Genomic DNA, 16,808 nt, shown 5'->3' on the forward strand with positions numbered 1-16,808 from the left:
TTAGGCGGTCCTGAATTTGGGCTGTGAGAGAGAGAGAGACAATGAGAGAAGAAGAAAGAAAGAAAGAAGAAGAAAGAAGAGAAAAGAAAGAAAAGAAAGAAAGAAAGAAAGAAAGAAAGAAAGAAAGAAAGAAAGAAAGAAAGAAAGAAGAGAAAGAAGAGAAAGAAGAGAAAGAAAGAGGGAGAGAGCGAGATGTGGGGGTAGAGAGAGAGAATAATGTGGGGGGAAAGAGTGAGTGAAAGAGAGAGAGGAGAGAGAGAAGAGAGAGAGGAGAGAGAGGAGAGAGAGAGAGAGAGAGAGAGAAGTGAGAGAGGAGAGAGAGAAGAGAGAGAGAGAGAGAGAGAAGAAAGAGAGGTAAGAGAGAGTGAAAGAGAGAGTGAAAGAGAGAGAGGTAAGAGAGAGAGAAGAGAGAGAGAAGAGAGAGAGAGAGTGAAAGAGAGAGAGGGGAGAGAGGTGTGTGTGAGAGAGAGAGGGGAGAGAGGTGTGTGAGAGAGAGAGAGGTAAGAGAGAGAGGTAAGAGAGAGAGAGAGAGAGAGAGAGAGGTAATAGAGAGAGAGAGAGAGGTAAGAGAGAGAGGTAAGAGAGAGAGAGACAGACAGAGAGAGACAGTTATGTAACATTAGGGGTTGATGTAAGGCCGATGGATTTGTGTTGGTTTCCGTACTGCCTGCCCAATGCTGGTGTCTGGACGAGCACTGCTCTTCCACCATAAGCGCTGAAGCTAAAGACTCAGGGTGAAAATATAATCTCATACACACGTGTTACGGTGCCTTATTTAGACCTAAAGTTGATTGCTGATAAAGCTCTCTGGTAATGTTACCTAGGTCCTATACCGCAATACCACATGTATGTATAATGTACTCCAGTGTATAATTACCAATTAGTACTAACAGTTTCACAGTACTTTACACTTTAGCTCTAACCTTCTTGTATTTACTTGAAAAACATCTAACAACTTTAAGGTCCCTGGAATGTTCTGGAATGATCTTCCTAGAAATCCCCCAGGGAGCCAGTCTGTTGCCAACTGTCTGTCTCTCTCTTACAGTCCTCCCAGCAGTCAACCACTTAGACAGCCTCTACGTACCTCTCTGGTGAGCTCGGAGTTGTCGTAGATTTGGAGTATCTCGTCACTGCAGAAGTCCACAGAGGGGTCTGCGCTGCCCGTACTGTGGTGCGGCACGTCGTCTTCGTACCGTCTGTAGTACTCTGCCGTGGCCACATCACTCTCATACATGGGGTTGAACTTGGTGGCTCTCTCTAAGGATGGCACACTGTCCCGATCTCTGTGAAACAGGTCCATTTTTTTTATTTATTTTTTATTTATTTTATTTCACCTTTATTTAACCAGGTAGGCTAGTTGAGAACACCTTTATTTAACCAGGTAGGCTCGTTGAGAACACCTTTATTTAACCAGGTAGGCTAGTTGAGAACACCTTTATTTAACCAGGTAGGCTAGTTGAGAACAAGTTCTCATTTGCAACTGCGACCTGGCCAAGATAAAGCATAGCAGTGTGAGCAGACAACAAAGAGTTACACATGGAGTAAACAATTAACAAGTCAATAACACAGTAGAAAACAAAGGGGGAGTCTATATACATTGTGTGCAAAAGGCATGAGGAGGTAGGAAAATAATTACAATTTTGCAGATTAACACTGGAGTGATGAATGATCAGATGGTCATGTACAGGTAGAGATATTGGTGTGCAAAAGAGCAGAAAAGTAAATAAATAAAAACAGTATGGGGATGAGGTAGGTGAAAAAGGGTGGGCTATTTACCAATAGACTATGTACAGCTGCAGCGATCGGTTAGCTGCTCAGATAGCTGATGTTTGAAGTTGGTGAGGGAGATAAAAGTCTCCAACTTCAGCGATTTTTGCAATTCGTTCCAGTCACAGGCAGCAGAGTACTGGAACGAAAGGCGGCCAAATGAGGTGTTGGCTTTAGGGATGATCAGTGAGATACACCTGCTGGAGCGTGTGCTACGGATGGGTGTTGCCATCGTGACCAGTGAGCTGAGATAAGGCGGAGCTTTACCTAGCATGGACTTGTAGATGACCTGGAGCCAGTGGGTCTGGCGACGAATATGTAGCGAGGGCCAGCCGACTAGAGCATACAAGTCGCAGTGGTGGGTGGTATAAGGTGCTTTAGTGACAAAACGGATGGCACTGTGATAGACTGCATCCAGTTTGCTGAGTAGAGTGTTGGAAGCCATTTTGTAGATGACATCGCCGAAGTCGAGGATCGGTAGGATAGTCAGTTTTACTAGGGTAAGCTTGGCGGCGTGAGTGAAGGAGGCTTTGTTGCGGAATAGAAAGCCGACTCTTGATTTGATTTTCGATTGGAGATGTTTGATATGAGTCTGGAAGGAGAGTTTGCAGTCTAGCCAGACACCTAGGTACTTATAGACATCCACATATTCTAGGTCGGAACCATCCAGGGTGGTGATGCTAGTCGGGCATGCGGGTGCAGGCAGCGACCGGTTGAAAAGCATGCATTTGGTTTTACTAGCGTTTAAGAGCAGTTGGAGGCCACGGAAGGAGTGTTGTATGGCATTGAAGCTTGTTTGGAGGTTAGATAGCACAGTGTCCAAAGACGGGCCGAAAGTATATAGAATGGTGTCGTCTGCGTAGAGGTGGATCAGGGAATCGCCCGCAGCAAGAGCAACATCATTGATATACACAGAGAAAAGAGTCGGCCCGAGAATTGAACCCTGTGGCACCCCCATAGAGACTGCCAGAGGACCGGACAGCATGCCCTCCGATTTGACACACTGAACTCTGTCTGCAAAGTAATTGGTGAACCAGGCAAGGCAGTCATCCGAAAAACCGAGGCTACTGAGTCTGCCGATAAGAATATGGTGATTGACAGAGTCGAAAGCCTTGGCAAGGTCGATGAAGACGGCTGCACAGTACTGTCTTTTATCGATGGCGGTTATGATATCGTTTAGTACCTTGAGTGTGGCTGAGGTGCACCCATGACCGGCTCGGAAACCAGATTGCACAGTGGAGAAGGTACGGTGGGATTCGAGATGGTCAGTGACCTGTTTGTTGACTTGGCTTTCGAAGATCTTAGATAGGAAGGGGAGGATGGATATAGGTCTGTAACAGTTTGGGTCCAGGGTGTCTCCCCCTTTGAAGAGGGGGATGACTGCGGCAGCTTTCCAATCCTTGGGGATCTCAGACGATATGAAAGAGAGGTTGAACAGGCTGGTAATAGGGGTTGCGACAATGGTGGCAGATAGTTTCAGAAATAGAGGGTCCAGATTGTCAAGCCCAGCTGATTTGTACGGGTCCAGGTTTTGCAGCTCTTTCAGAACATCTGCTATCTGGATTTGGGTAAAGGAGAACCTGGAGAGGCTTGGGGGAGGAGCTGCGGGGGGGGCGGAGCTGTTGGCCGAGGTTGAAGTAGCCAGGCGGAAGGCATGGCCAGCCGTTGAGAAATGCTTATTGAAGTTTTCGATAATCATGGATTTATCAGTGGTGACCGTGTTACCTAGCCTCAGTGCAGTGGGCAGCTGGGAGGAGGTGCTCTTGTTCTCCATGGACTTCACAGTGTCCCAGAACTTTTTGGAGTTGGAGCTACAGGATGCAAACTTCTGCCTGAAGAAGCTGGCCTTAGCTTTCCTGACTGACTGCGTGTATTGGTTCCGGACTTCCCTGAACAGTTGCATATCACGGGGACTATTCGATGTTATTGCAGTCCGCCACAGGATGTTTTTGTGCTGGTCGAGGGCAGTCAGGTCTGGGGTGAACCAAGGGCTGTATCTGTTCTTAGTTCTGCATTTTTTGAACGGAGCATGCTTATCTAAAATGGTGAGGAAGTTACTTTTAAAGAATGACCAGGCATCCTCAACTGACGGGATGAGGTCAATGTCCTTCCAGGATACCCGGGCCAGGTCGATTAGAAAGGCCTGCTCACAGAAGTGTTTTAGGGAGCGTTTGACAATGATGAGGGGTGGTCGTTTGACTGCGGCTCCGTAGCGGATACAGGCAATGAGGCAGTGATCGCTGAGATCCTGGTTGAAGACAGCGGAGGTGTATTTGGAGGGCCAGTTGGTCAGGATGACGTCTATGAGGGTGCCCTTGTTTACAGAGTTAGGGTTGTACCTGGTGGGTTCCTTGATGATTTGTGTGAGATTGAGGGCATCTAGCTTAGATTGTAGGACTGGCGGGGTGTTAAGCATATCCCAGTTTAGGTCACCTAACAGAACAAACTCTGAAGCTAGATGGGGGGCGATCAATTCACAAATGGTGTCCAGGGCACAGCTGGGAGCTGAGGGGGGTCGGTAGCAGGCGGCAACAGTGAGTGACTTATTTCTGGAGAGAGTAATTTTCAAAATTAGTAGTTCGAACTGTTTGGGTATGGACCTGGAAAGTATGACATTACTTTGCAGGCTATCTCTGCAGTACACTGCAACTCCTCCCCCTTTGGCAGTTCTATCTTGACGGAAGATGTTATAGTTGGGTATGGAAATCTCTGAATTTTTGGTGGCCTTCCTGAGCCAGGATTCAGACACAGCAAGGACATCAGGGTTAGCAGAGTGTGCTAAAGCAGTGAGTAAAACAAACTTAGGGAGGAGGCTTCTGATGTTGACATGCATGAAACCAAGGCTTTTTCGATCACAGAAGTCAACAAATGAGGGTGCCTGGGGACATGCAGGGCCTGGGTTTACCTCCACATCACCCGCGGAACAGAGAAGGAGTAGTATGAGGGTGCGGCTAAAGGCTATCAAAACTGGTCGCCTAGAGCGTTGGGGACAGAGAATAAGAGGATAATAACATAACATCCTGATCAGCACAAAAACATCCTGTGGCGCACTGCACTAGCTTCGAATAGTCCCCGCGATATGCAACTTTTCAGGGAAGTCAGGAACCAATGTACACAGTCAGTTAGGAAAGCGAAGGCTAGCTTTTTCAAACAGAAATGTGCATCGTGCAGCACTAACTCCAAAAAGTTCTGGGACACTGTAAAGTCCATGAGTATAAGAGCACCTCCTCTCAGCTGCCCACTGCACTGAGGCTAGGAAACACTGTCACCACCGATAAAGCTACGATAATCGAGAACTTCAATAAGCATTTCTCTACGGCTGGCCACGCTTTCCACCTGGCTACCCCAACCCCAGCCAACAGCTCTGCACCCCCTGCAGAAACTGGCCCAAGCCCCCCCCCCCGCCTCTCCACCCAAATCCAGACTTCTGATCTCCTGAAAGAGCTGGGAAATCTGGATCCCTACAAATCAGCTGGGCTAGACAATCTGTACACCCTCTTTTCCTGAAATTATCAGCAGCCATTGTCGCAACCCCTATTACCAGTCTGTTCAACCTCTCCTTCGCATTGTCTGATATTCCTAAAGATTGGAAAGCGGCCTCGGTCATCCCCCTCTTCAAAGGGGGAGACACTCTAGACCCAAACTGTTACAGACCTATATCCATCCTGCCCTGCCTTTCTAAGGTCTTTGAAAGCCAAGTGAACAAACAGATCACCGACCACTTCGAATCCCACCGTACCTTCTCCGCTATGCAATCCGGTTTCCGAGCTGGTCACGGGTGCACCTCAGCCACGCTCAAGATCCTAAACGATATCATAACCACCATCGTTAAAAGACAGTACTGTGTAGCCGTCTTCATCGACCTGGCCAAGGCTTTCGACTCTGTCAATCACCGTGTTCTTATCGGTTCAGTGTATCAAATCTGAGGGCCTGTTGTCCGGACCTTTGGGCTGACTCTTTTCTCTGTATATATCAATGATGTCGCTCTTGCTGCGGGTGATTATTTGATCCACCTCTACGCAGACGACACCATTCTGTATGCATCTAGCCCTTCTTTTGACACTGTGTTAATAAACCTCCAAATGAGCTTCAATGCCATATAACTCTCCTTCCGTGGCCTCCAACTGCTCTTAAACTATAGTAAAACCCGCACCCGCCCACCTAGTATCACTACTCTGGACGGTTCTGACTTAGAATATGTGGACAACTATAAATACCTAGGTGTCTGGCAAGACTGTAAGCTCTCCTTCCAGACTCATATTAAGCATTTCCAATCCAAAATTCAATCTTGAATCGGCTCCCTATTTCGCAACAAAGCCTCCTTCACTCATGCTGCCAAACATAGCCCCGTAAAACTGACTATCCGGCCGATCCTTGACTTTGAAGATGTAATTTACAAAATAGCCTCCAACACTCTACTCAGCAAATTGGATGCAGTCTATCACAGTGCCATCTGTTTTGTCACCAAAGCCCCATATCTACCCACCATTGTGACCTGTATGCTCTCTTTGGCTGGTCCTCGCTACATATTTGTCGCCAAACCCACTGGCTCCAGGTCATCTATAACTATTTTCTAGGTAAAGCGCTGCCTTATCTCAGCTCACTGGTCACCATAGCAGCACCCACCCATAGCACGTGCTCCAGCAGGTATATTTCACTGGTCATCCCCAAAGCCAACATCTCCTTTGGCCGCCTTTCCTTCCAGTTCTCTGCTGCCAATGACTGGAACGAATTGCAAAAATCACTGAAGTTGGAGACTTATATCTCCCTTACTAACTTCAAGTATCGGCTGTCAGAGCAGCTTACCGATCGCTGCAGCTATACACAGCCCATCTATAAATAGCCCATCCAACCAACTACCTACCTCATCCCCATATTTGATTTTGTTTTTTTCTGCTCTTTTGCACACTAGTATTTCAACTTGCACATCCTCATCTGCACATTTATCATTCCAGTGTTAATTGCTAAACTGTAATTACTTCGCCACTATGGCCTATTTATTGCCTTACCTCCTTACTTCATTTGCACACACTGTATACAGATTTTCTATTGTGTTATCGACTGTACGTTTGTTTATCCCATGTTTAACTCTGTGATGTTGTTTTTGTCGCACTGCTTTGCTTTATCTTGGCCAGGTCACAGTGGTAAAGGAGAACTTGTTCTCAACTGGCCTACCTGGTTAAATAAAGGTGTTCTCAACTAGCCTACCTGGTTAAATAAAGGTGTTCTCAACTGGCCTACCTGGTTAAATAAAGGTGTTCTCAACTGGCCTACCTGGTTAAATAAAGGTGTTCTCAACTAGCCTACCTGGTTAAATAAAGGTGTTCTCAACTGGCCTACCTGGTTAAATAAAGGTGAAATAAAATACATGTTCTCTGGTGCAATAGAAAGGTGGCTGATGTCACACCACTGAGAATGATGTGTTCTGTCTACTTACCGGTAATAATGATGAACAATAACATTTCAGCCTGTACTTGCAGTGCGGCCAAGTGAGTCACACATACAAACACAAACACACCCACAGCCGTATGGGGTTGGCATGATACGTGATGACCTATGCCAGTGGGTGGGAAGTGACATTGTGTCCTGTCCAATCTAAACAGGATGTCAACCTGATGGCATGCAACACACATGATGTTATTCTGTTGTACTGGCCTCTCTCTCTCTCTCTCTCTCTCTCTCTCTCTCTCGCTCAACCCTCTCTCTCTCTATTTCTCTCACTCTCTCTTTATTTCTCTCTCTCTCCCTTTCTCTCCCTCTTTCAACCCTCTCTCGTTTTATCTCTCACTCTGTCTTTATTTGTCTCTCTTTATTTCTCTCCCTCTCTCTATATTTTTCTCTCCCTCTCTCTTTATTTCTCTCTCCATCAGATACAGTCTTTACATTATACAGTAAGCCATGTTCCATGAGCTAAACACTCATATGAGAAACACACTGAACTGGTCAGGAGTCCAATCTAGCAGTCTGTGGACAGTTTATTGGTAACAGTGGGAGACTGCAGGGCGGGGCTGTTAGAAGGGCCCATGGTGCTAACATGGGCATTGGCCCAAGGTCTATCTGTCGAGACCAGGCCTTGTGTCACTAGAAGCAGGCAGGCTAAACTCAGGACAGCTGCCGAGGCACATACTGATTCATAAAACAATCACACACACATTCACACACACCTACACATGGATGCATGCACGAACACACACACATATACTGTTGATCCTGCAACTCGGGGCTTCTAAATACAATCAGCACTGTTTTGATACTTCTCAATAAACATGTCCTGATTGGTTAATCAAAAACAACATGGCTGCCAAGGAAGTCTGAGACGCTAATCACGCTCTCATAGTTCTTTCTCTCGGACAGATTCTCGGTCAAGCACCCCGTTAACAATGCACAAAGCTTCACTTAACCAAAACATTTTAGGACAACCATCTACATTTATTGTCTGTCTACACACCAGTATAGTATTTCTTAACCCAATTAAGTACTTCTACATACAGTACCAGTGAACATTTTGGACAAACCTACTCATTCTAAGGTTTTTCTTTATTTGTACTATTTTCTACATTGTAGAATAATAGTGAAGACATCAAAACTTTGAAATAACACACATGGAATCATGTAGTAACCAAAAAAGTTTTAAATAAGTCCAAATATATTTTATATTTGAGGTTCTTCAAAGTAGCCACCCTTTGAATTGATGATAGCTTTTCACACCATGAAGCATGGAGGAAGAGGTGTGATGGTGCTTTGCTGGTGACACTGTCAGTGATTTATTTAGAATTCAAGGCACACTTAACCAGCATGGCTACCACAGCATTCTGCAGTGATACGCCATCCCATCTGGTTTGCACTTAGTGGGACTGACCAAGAAGGAGAGTGATGGAGTGTAGCATCAGATGACCTGGCCTCCACAATCACCCGACCTCAACCCAATTGAGATGGTTTGGGATGAGTTGGACCGCAGAGTGAAGGAAAAGCAGCCAACAAGTGCTCAGCATATGTGGTGAACTCCTTCAAGGCTGTTGGAAAAGCATTCCAGGTGAAGCTGGTTGAGACAATGCCAAGAGTGTGCAAAGCTGTCATCAAGGCATTTGAAGAATCTCAAATATAAAACATATTTTGATTTGTTTAACACTTTTGATTACTACATGATTCCATATGTGTTATTTCATAGTGTTCATGTCTTCACTACTATTTTTCAATGTAGAAAATAGTAAAAATAAAGAAAAACTCTTAAATAAGTAGGTGTGTCCAAACTTTTGAATGCTACTGCAGTTATTAGGCAAGAGAAGCCAAAATATTATCAGATAACATTACTCTACAAGCAACACTGCAGTTATATCTTAAATAACCATTACACATCGTAATCCATCTGTAAATACAAGAGGTCAGGTAAATAATCAGATTTACTCCTTCTCCCTCTGGGTTTATGAGTCTGCTGCTTACCGTAGAGGATCCTCTGAATCCTCCTTGTCATAACCGTCCCTCAGAGTCCTGGCCAGGAAGAAGATTGCCCCAGAGGCCACCAATAGGAAGCCAGCCACCGACGCTATGGCGATGCCCACCACCAGAGGTTCTGACACATACTCCTCACAGTGTTCCCCGCGGTACCACCAATTCTCTCCTACACGACATCTAGAACCACACAGAACAGCATTAGAACCATATGCATCTCAAACACACACATACACATACACACACATAACCCTATAGTGAATTCATCATGTCAGTGTCCTTAACTAAACTCCCACCCACCTGCAGATGGCTCCCTTGCCGGGGATGACATCACACTTCCCATCGTTGAGACAGAAATCCTCCTGCAGGTCACAGATACTCTGGCACGGCAGTCCGTCCACGCTGAAGTAACCCGCGTCACACACACACTCCGCCTCCCCGGACCAGCGGTTCACCGTGCACATCGAATACTCATTACACGCTTGGAACTTGCAGGGGTTTGCCTGGTTGCCTGGCAACGACAAAGAAAACATAAACAAACGTGTTTTGTGTGACCTCAGTTCTACCATCTGAGAACCTGGTGACTCAGGGATGGTGGTTTGACTGTGCTGGTGATGGTGGTTAAAGCCCACTAATTCTAAAATAACACATAAATACACCACAGAAAATATATGTTAGAATGTTTCAGACTTTAGTCGTAAATTGGCTAATGATGACGTGCCCAGAGCACTTTAGTTGTCACTATCGGAACATTCTAGAAAAGAGCGAAGTATTCTAACCCTAACTCTGACTCCAACCTTAACTCTCTAACTCTAACCTTAACCCTTAACAAATACCTTTGTCTTTTTCTAATCCGATGCCCTGTGGAGACCTTACATGATGTGACATGATTAAGCATAAGTGTTACAGTAGATGATTATGATTGGCTCAGACAGATTACAACACAGATTATACTGTAACGACCCAGCCGGCCTAATAGAATAACACCATGGTGACTCATCCTCATTATGACACATACTGTACAGTACTGTTGCTGGTCACATTGTACATCTGCCCAGACGAGGGTTGCAAAATTCCCAGGTTTTCCAGAAGACCTGGTTGGAGGATTTTGGATTTCCTGCTTAATCCCTCATTATTCCTGGAATCCTCCAACCGGGATTTTGGTAAATCCAGAGAATTTATTGAAAGTTCCCAGAATTTTGCAACCCTAGCCCAAACAGAAGTGTCAACCACATGAGATCACCATCCCCGGGACCACAGTATCAAAGCCATTGACACATTGAGATCATTATGTTATTTTCGTGGGCTCTTTGAGTTACAAAGTGTTGAGAAAACAACTTGATTCATAACTAGAGAGTCATCTCACTTCAATGACTCAATACAGCAATCTCCTGCTGATGTGTTAATGTGAGAAGTTTGGGTTAGGTCAGCATGCCATTGCTTCTGTTGTCGACTTTCACATCTTTCAAGATCCAATAATGAAACCTCAGCTACAGAAGATCATCCACCAAACGGACATTACTGTCAGGAAATGCTTCACAACAATGAGTACTTGTTGACATGATTTCATGCATTTCCTACTCTCACTGCAGAATAACATCACTCAAGACTCAAGTATCACTTGTTTGTAGCTGAGGTTTACCTGATTCCACATCCAGTGAGTATTTGTCTATGGAGAGGTTCATGGTTTGGAAGGCTGAGTTAGCGAAGTCCTCTAGGATAAGGTAGACAGTGTTGGTGACCCCCCGAGAGACGGGCTTCCCGAACTTCATCCTGCTGTTCACCACGATGCTGCCGTTACGGAAATTCAGGATCTCCAGGTTCTGGAAGTTGCTGAGGTTGGACTGCAGGTAAGGGACGAGCTACAGACGAGAAAGAGACATTGTTACTTTGTGCTTCCCAAAACACCAAGATATACTGTATCGCACAGGTACTGTATGACTTGTGACAAATCCAATAACAATGGAAACAGTTCATTAGAAAGTTCTACTACAGAATCCATTATATGCAACATATTACAACATTCACAGCAATGAAAACTGTAAAATGGACTTGAGTAGGCCGTCTCTATGCATACTGAACATTCATTTATGGCCCCCATACCCCAATGTTATTGCAGATAATCCCATATATCCTTTACCAGTTCGAGGAACCTCTGCTCCAGGGCTTTGTACTCTGTGGAACTCTTGTTGAAGAGATCCTCAGAGAACATCATGTTGGTCACCCTCAGGCTGAAGAACACCATCAGATCCTTGCCAGGGCTTTTCGCCATGGCGATGCTGCCCACGTCTGATCCGTGGGCGATGCTGGAGTACCCGCTGCTGTCCCCGTCCTTGTGACTCGTTCCGTCATACACGTTGAAGGTGAGGTCAATTTCCGACATGGGGGAGTCTAGTGTGGGGTCTCCAACCGCTTGGATTGAAGTGCCGACCTCTAGTTCGTATGTGTCGTGAGCTGGGGAAGGGGGTGCTAGCGCCATGCTAACATCTCCTTCTTCAATGCTAACATCTGACTCTTCTGCTGCCTCAAGCAGGTTTTCTGTGGGTCTGAATGTGGGCTGGAAGAATGGAGGTAGGATTGTTGGGGCAATTTCAGGTGTCTCAGAGATTTCAATGTCACCATGTGGTGCTATTTCTGTGGTGGCTGGATGGTGTGTGGCTTCCTCCTCTTCTGGTACAGAGTCAGATATACGAGAGAAGGGAGATTCCTTCTCGGGGGATAAGATGCTATGAGACTCTATGACTTCCGGGGCTGCTGTACCTGCAGCCACAACAAATATTTGATCTTCAGCTAGGTCCTCCTCTGAGATGTCAAGGGCTGGGAGTACTGTGGCCAAGGGCCCTGCGACCTCCGCCCCCTGTTCCTCCAAGATCTCCACCTCTCCATCTTCATCCTCAGGATCGGGCACCAAGAGTAAAGGTCTGTCGGTGAAGGCTTCGATCTCTGGTGGTTCGGAGGTGATCATATCGAAGATGGACTCCTTGACTGTGAACAGCTCCATGTCTATGAAGGTAGGTGACTCAGTGACTGTGGGGAGTTCAACCTCTATTGGACTGGTTGGCTCCGACAGTTCCGCAACAGAACCATGGGTCTCAGCTGCTGGCCCTTCCAACACCAGGGCCTCAGTGGTGTAAAACGGAGGATAGGGATAATCAGTGACTGGTGCTATGATGGTGAATGGTTCGCTTGGGTAATAATTGTCATAAATCCCAGAGGCCTCCAGCGTCTGTATGGTGAGCTCCATGGTCAGGGTCTCTGCGGTCCAGAACACAGGGGCTTCAGCTGTGGTCGTGTAGTCAGGTCGGGTACTAATGTCTTGGGTCACAGGCAGTCTGTCCAAGAAATGCCATTGTGGCTCTTCTTCAACTGGGGCAGATTCTGGATGGGACTCAAAAGGACCCATATCCTCTGGAGTTTCAGTCAGGACAGATTCGGTGATCTCTTCCCCCTTCTCCTCCTCCTTCTTCTCTTCCTCCTTCGGTTCCACTTCTGGATCTGGTAAATGCACCTCCCCCACCACAGAATCCTCCTCATCCTCCTCTATGTAGTCTGTCTCCTCAGTTGTCACGGGAAACCATGGGACGACGTCAGCCCCTTGGTCATCCCCAGAGAAGCCGGAGCCAGAGCCAACATCCAAATCTGGGTTTACTCTGGGAGGTGCCGGGACCGGGGCCTCTGTGGTCTGTGGTTGTGAAGGGGAGGAGGTAGAGGAGCCTCCAGCACCGACCACACCATCCCCATCGGGAGTATCAGAGTCTTGCTGAGTGTTACTGAGAAGAAATCCCTCTTCTTCAATATTTCCATTATCTAGAAAAACAGGAAAACACATGCTTTGTTACTGGAACATGGAATCTCCCTTCACTGAAGAGAAGGGAAACAGAGTGAAAACAGAATAGAGGACAATCTATGATATTAACAATGGATAAATGGTTTCAAAACTCTATTAAATCAGATTTGAATGTGTTTTTTTTGTGTTGTGTGTTACTGTGTGGTTGACAGTATACAAGGTGATGTGAATGTGGTCTCGTGATTTAGGAAGTAGAAACAGGACGGCTCACTCTCTGCAGGGACAGCAGTGGTGCTGGGTGGCAAGGTGGTTTCATCCAGAACGAACACGTCATTTTCACTGGCCACAACGTTCCCGGAGCCTTTCAAAGTGTCCACAGGAAACAGGAAATCATCCTTCTTCAGGAAGATGTCGCTGACATCCAAGTCTTGGCCAGGAGCATCTGGTGGTTTCTCAGCAGCCAGAACATTGTCCTGACACACCAGGAAGAAAAGACAAAGGTTGATAAAAGTGCACTGACATTATTCTTACATTCTACTAACGTTAGAGAAATGTACATCTAGTAACTCACACTTAAATGAACGTCAGTGTGTATTGTTGTCTACCTTTAGCCCAAACGGGAGGCTGGCAGACATAGAAAATGCCACATAGAAAATGCTGGCTAGAGGAAAGATAATCCTAAATCTATACGGGAATTGCCCAGATGATACACCTGGGCTGGTCATGCCCCAAGGATGGACACACGCAACTACAGTACATAGAACTACATAGACTTACACCACCCATGCATACATAAATGCAAAATACCTACATTTTCCCATGCACAGATCAAAAAGCACATGCATAGGATGACAGATATGATCACGTATACATTCAACAGTCCTTATAGAAGTCAAAGTGGACAAAAAAAAATGATCCTCAACATCTTCAATGAATTACAGTGGAAATTCATCCTTCGGACTAACTTCAGTGGAAAGAAATTGCACTGGCACGCAGAAGATACATTTGGACACAAAAGCCGGCCCTCTGTGCCTCCCTAGCTGCAGCTGCAGATTAGTTGTGTTTTTCTCTCTCACAAGGTTGAGTTGTAGCAGAGTGTTTCTCTCTCACAAGGTTGAGCTGTAGCAGAGTGTTTCTCTCTCACAAGGTTGAGTTGTAGCAGAGTGTTTCTCTCTCACAAGGTTGAGTTGTAGCAGAGTGTTTCTCTCTCACAAGGTTGAGTTGTAACAGATACAGATGTAGCCCTTGATATGTGTGCTTCACAAAGTAAATATTCAGAAACACAAAATACCTCACGATAAACAAAATCTGAGTGAAATTCACATATACATCGCTAGCAACAGATGCCCTATATGAATGAATGCAACAACACAGGCCTTTTAACCTCACCATATGTTCTGTATTAGTATGTCCTGCTCAAGGGACAGAGAAACACACACACACACACACACTTCATCTTCCACAATGAAAATGGGTTCCTGCAAACAGCCATGTGACTCAGAGAGACCGTCAAACCAGGTTGTGTTCACACAAATGAGCAGAGCGTCATTGTCTTTCACCACAGGATAAACAAAAAGTTGTGTTATGCCCTAAGGACAACAATAACGTTCTGCTTGGTCAAAGTGGACTCATTTAATAACGAATGGACTTCAGATGTGCTTATCTTTAACTACCAGTAACTGCCTTGTGCCTGTGTTAGACCCTAGGAAGCTTGCCATTACCTGAGAGAATGAGAGAGAACACATGGTAGTCAAGACAAATTGGACAACGCCATTCAGCCTAAACAAGATTGTAAATCAGTTTAATAAAGGGATGAGAAAAAATAGGAAAAAATTGAGGGAGTAAATTCTGAGATTATTAAGTTTGTTCCCAGTCAAATGTGTCTTTGTAATTACAGTGCCGTCTATGAGAAAAGCGAATCATTCGGCGTAATAAATTCATGTCATATTTCCACTCAAAGCAGATTTCTTTCTATATTTCTTAGTGATTGAACACAACTGTTTGCTTAATATGGCATGCTGACTTGCGTCTTGAGAATAGTTTGGTGGAAAATGGACTTGACTATTTTTACAGACTTTTACTGAACTGAGACAGCTGGGTATGAATTCCATTTTCCAAAGCAACTTTAGCAACAAATGACATTCATTGCATTCATTTTAGTGTAGCCTACACACCAACACACATTGAACTAGCAATGTCATCAACGACATATTCAGTTGACTATATTGTTAAACGGATGCAATACACAATGTTCCTCGGGACAATGTGGAGCAGTGAACTGACACTCACTCACCATCATGTCATTGGACTCTTCTGGTTTGGTGGTGGGTCTCCCTCCCAGAAACAAGTTATCAACTGGAAAATAAAACAGTCGTACACAAATTAACTGGAGAACCCTTTTACCTTTTCACACAAATCCCAGGACTAAACCCTTATTTCGCAGTGGTCGCCAACCCTGTTCCTGGAGGACTGCTCTCTGAGCAAGCTTTTGTTTCAGCACTAACACACTTAATTGTACTAGAACAACTAATCCTCAATACTATTATTATTCTTTTTAGGTGTGTAAGTTCTGTAGACCTACCTTGCTCTTGCTGCAGTGAGTCGGGGTCTACATCCAGAGTTGTGTTGCTCATGAAGTTCTCCTTGTGCAGGGCTTCAGTGATGTAGTTTCGGAAGTCTGTTATGGTGTAGACCACAGTGGGGCGTTCAACGGCGTCACGGTAAGACTTCTCCACCACGTTGGACTGGAGGTTGATGTAGTCCATGGTCTCGTTACTGATGCCTGCCCCATCCACTTCCAGAGTCACTGCGTAGTGGACTACCACAGACAAGATACCCCTAGAGGAGCAATATTAATTTGATAGAGAGAGAGAGACATATTGAGGAACAGAGAGACACATTGAGGAACAGAGAGACACATTGAGGAACAGTGAGACACATTGAGGAACAGAGAGACACATTGAGGAACAGAGAGCGACATTGAGGAACAGAGAGCGACATTGAGGAACAGAGAGACACATTGAGGAACAGAGAGACACATTGAGGAACAGAGAGACACATTGAGGAACATAGAGAGACACATTGAGGAACAGAGAGACACTGAGGAATAGAGAGACACATTGAGGAACAGAGAGACACATTGAGGAACAGAGAGACACATTGAGGAACAGAGAGCGACATTGAGGAACAGAGAGACACATTGAGGAACAGAGAGACACATTGAGGAACAGAGAGACACATTGAGGAACAGAGAGACACATTGAGGAACATAGAGAGACACATTGAGGAACAGAGAGACACTGAGGAATAGAGAGACACATTGAGGAACAGTGAGACACATTGAGGAACAGAGAGACACATTGAGGAACAGAGAGACACATTGAGGAACATAGAGAGACACATTGAGGAACAGAGAGACACTGAGGAATAGAGAGACACATTGAGGAACAGTGAGACACATTGAGGAACAGAGAGACACATTGAGGAACAGAGAGACACATTGAGGAACATAGAGAGACACATTGAGGAACAGAGAAAGACACATTGAGGAACAGAGAGACACAATGAAGAACAGAGAGACACAATAAGGAACAGAGAGACACATTGAGGAACATAGAGAGACACATTGAGGAACAGAGAGACACTGAGGAATAGAGAGACACATTGAGGAACAGTGAGACACATTGAGGAACAGAGAGACACATTGAGGAACAGAGAGACACATTGAGGAACATAGAGAGACACATTGAGGAACAGAGAGACACTGAGGAATAGAGAGACACATTGAGGAACAGTGAGACACATT

At 45.4% G+C, this 16,808-nt stretch overlaps 1 protein-coding gene across 1 annotated transcript in view; it reads right to left on the reverse strand.

The window, feature by feature from the left end:
• The window catches only part of LOC109890320 (interphotoreceptor matrix proteoglycan 2-like), a 29,452-nt gene continuing 12,644 nt past the window's right edge, over positions 1–16,808 (reverse strand). Inside the window, exons 11-19 of the mRNA XM_031792260.1 lie at positions 15,585–15,841; positions 15,297–15,358; positions 13,275–13,476; positions 11,357–13,023; positions 10,859–11,078; positions 9,517–9,727; positions 9,208–9,396; positions 1,085–1,283; positions 1–21 (exon numbers count right to left, since the gene is read on the reverse strand). Coding sequence (XP_031648120.1) covers positions 1–21; positions 1,085–1,283; positions 9,208–9,396; positions 9,517–9,727; positions 10,859–11,078; positions 11,357–13,023; positions 13,275–13,476; positions 15,297–15,358; positions 15,585–15,841 — 3,028 coding nt within the window. The remainder of the gene's footprint in view (positions 22–1,084; positions 1,284–9,207; positions 9,397–9,516; positions 9,728–10,858; positions 11,079–11,356; positions 13,024–13,274; positions 13,477–15,296; positions 15,359–15,584; positions 15,842–16,808) is intronic.

Source organism: Oncorhynchus kisutch, linkage group LG16 (assembly GCF_002021735.2).
Source record: "Oncorhynchus kisutch isolate 150728-3 linkage group LG16, Okis_V2, whole genome shotgun sequence".
Classification (NCBI taxonomy): Eukaryota; Metazoa; Chordata; class Actinopteri; order Salmoniformes; family Salmonidae; genus Oncorhynchus; species Oncorhynchus kisutch.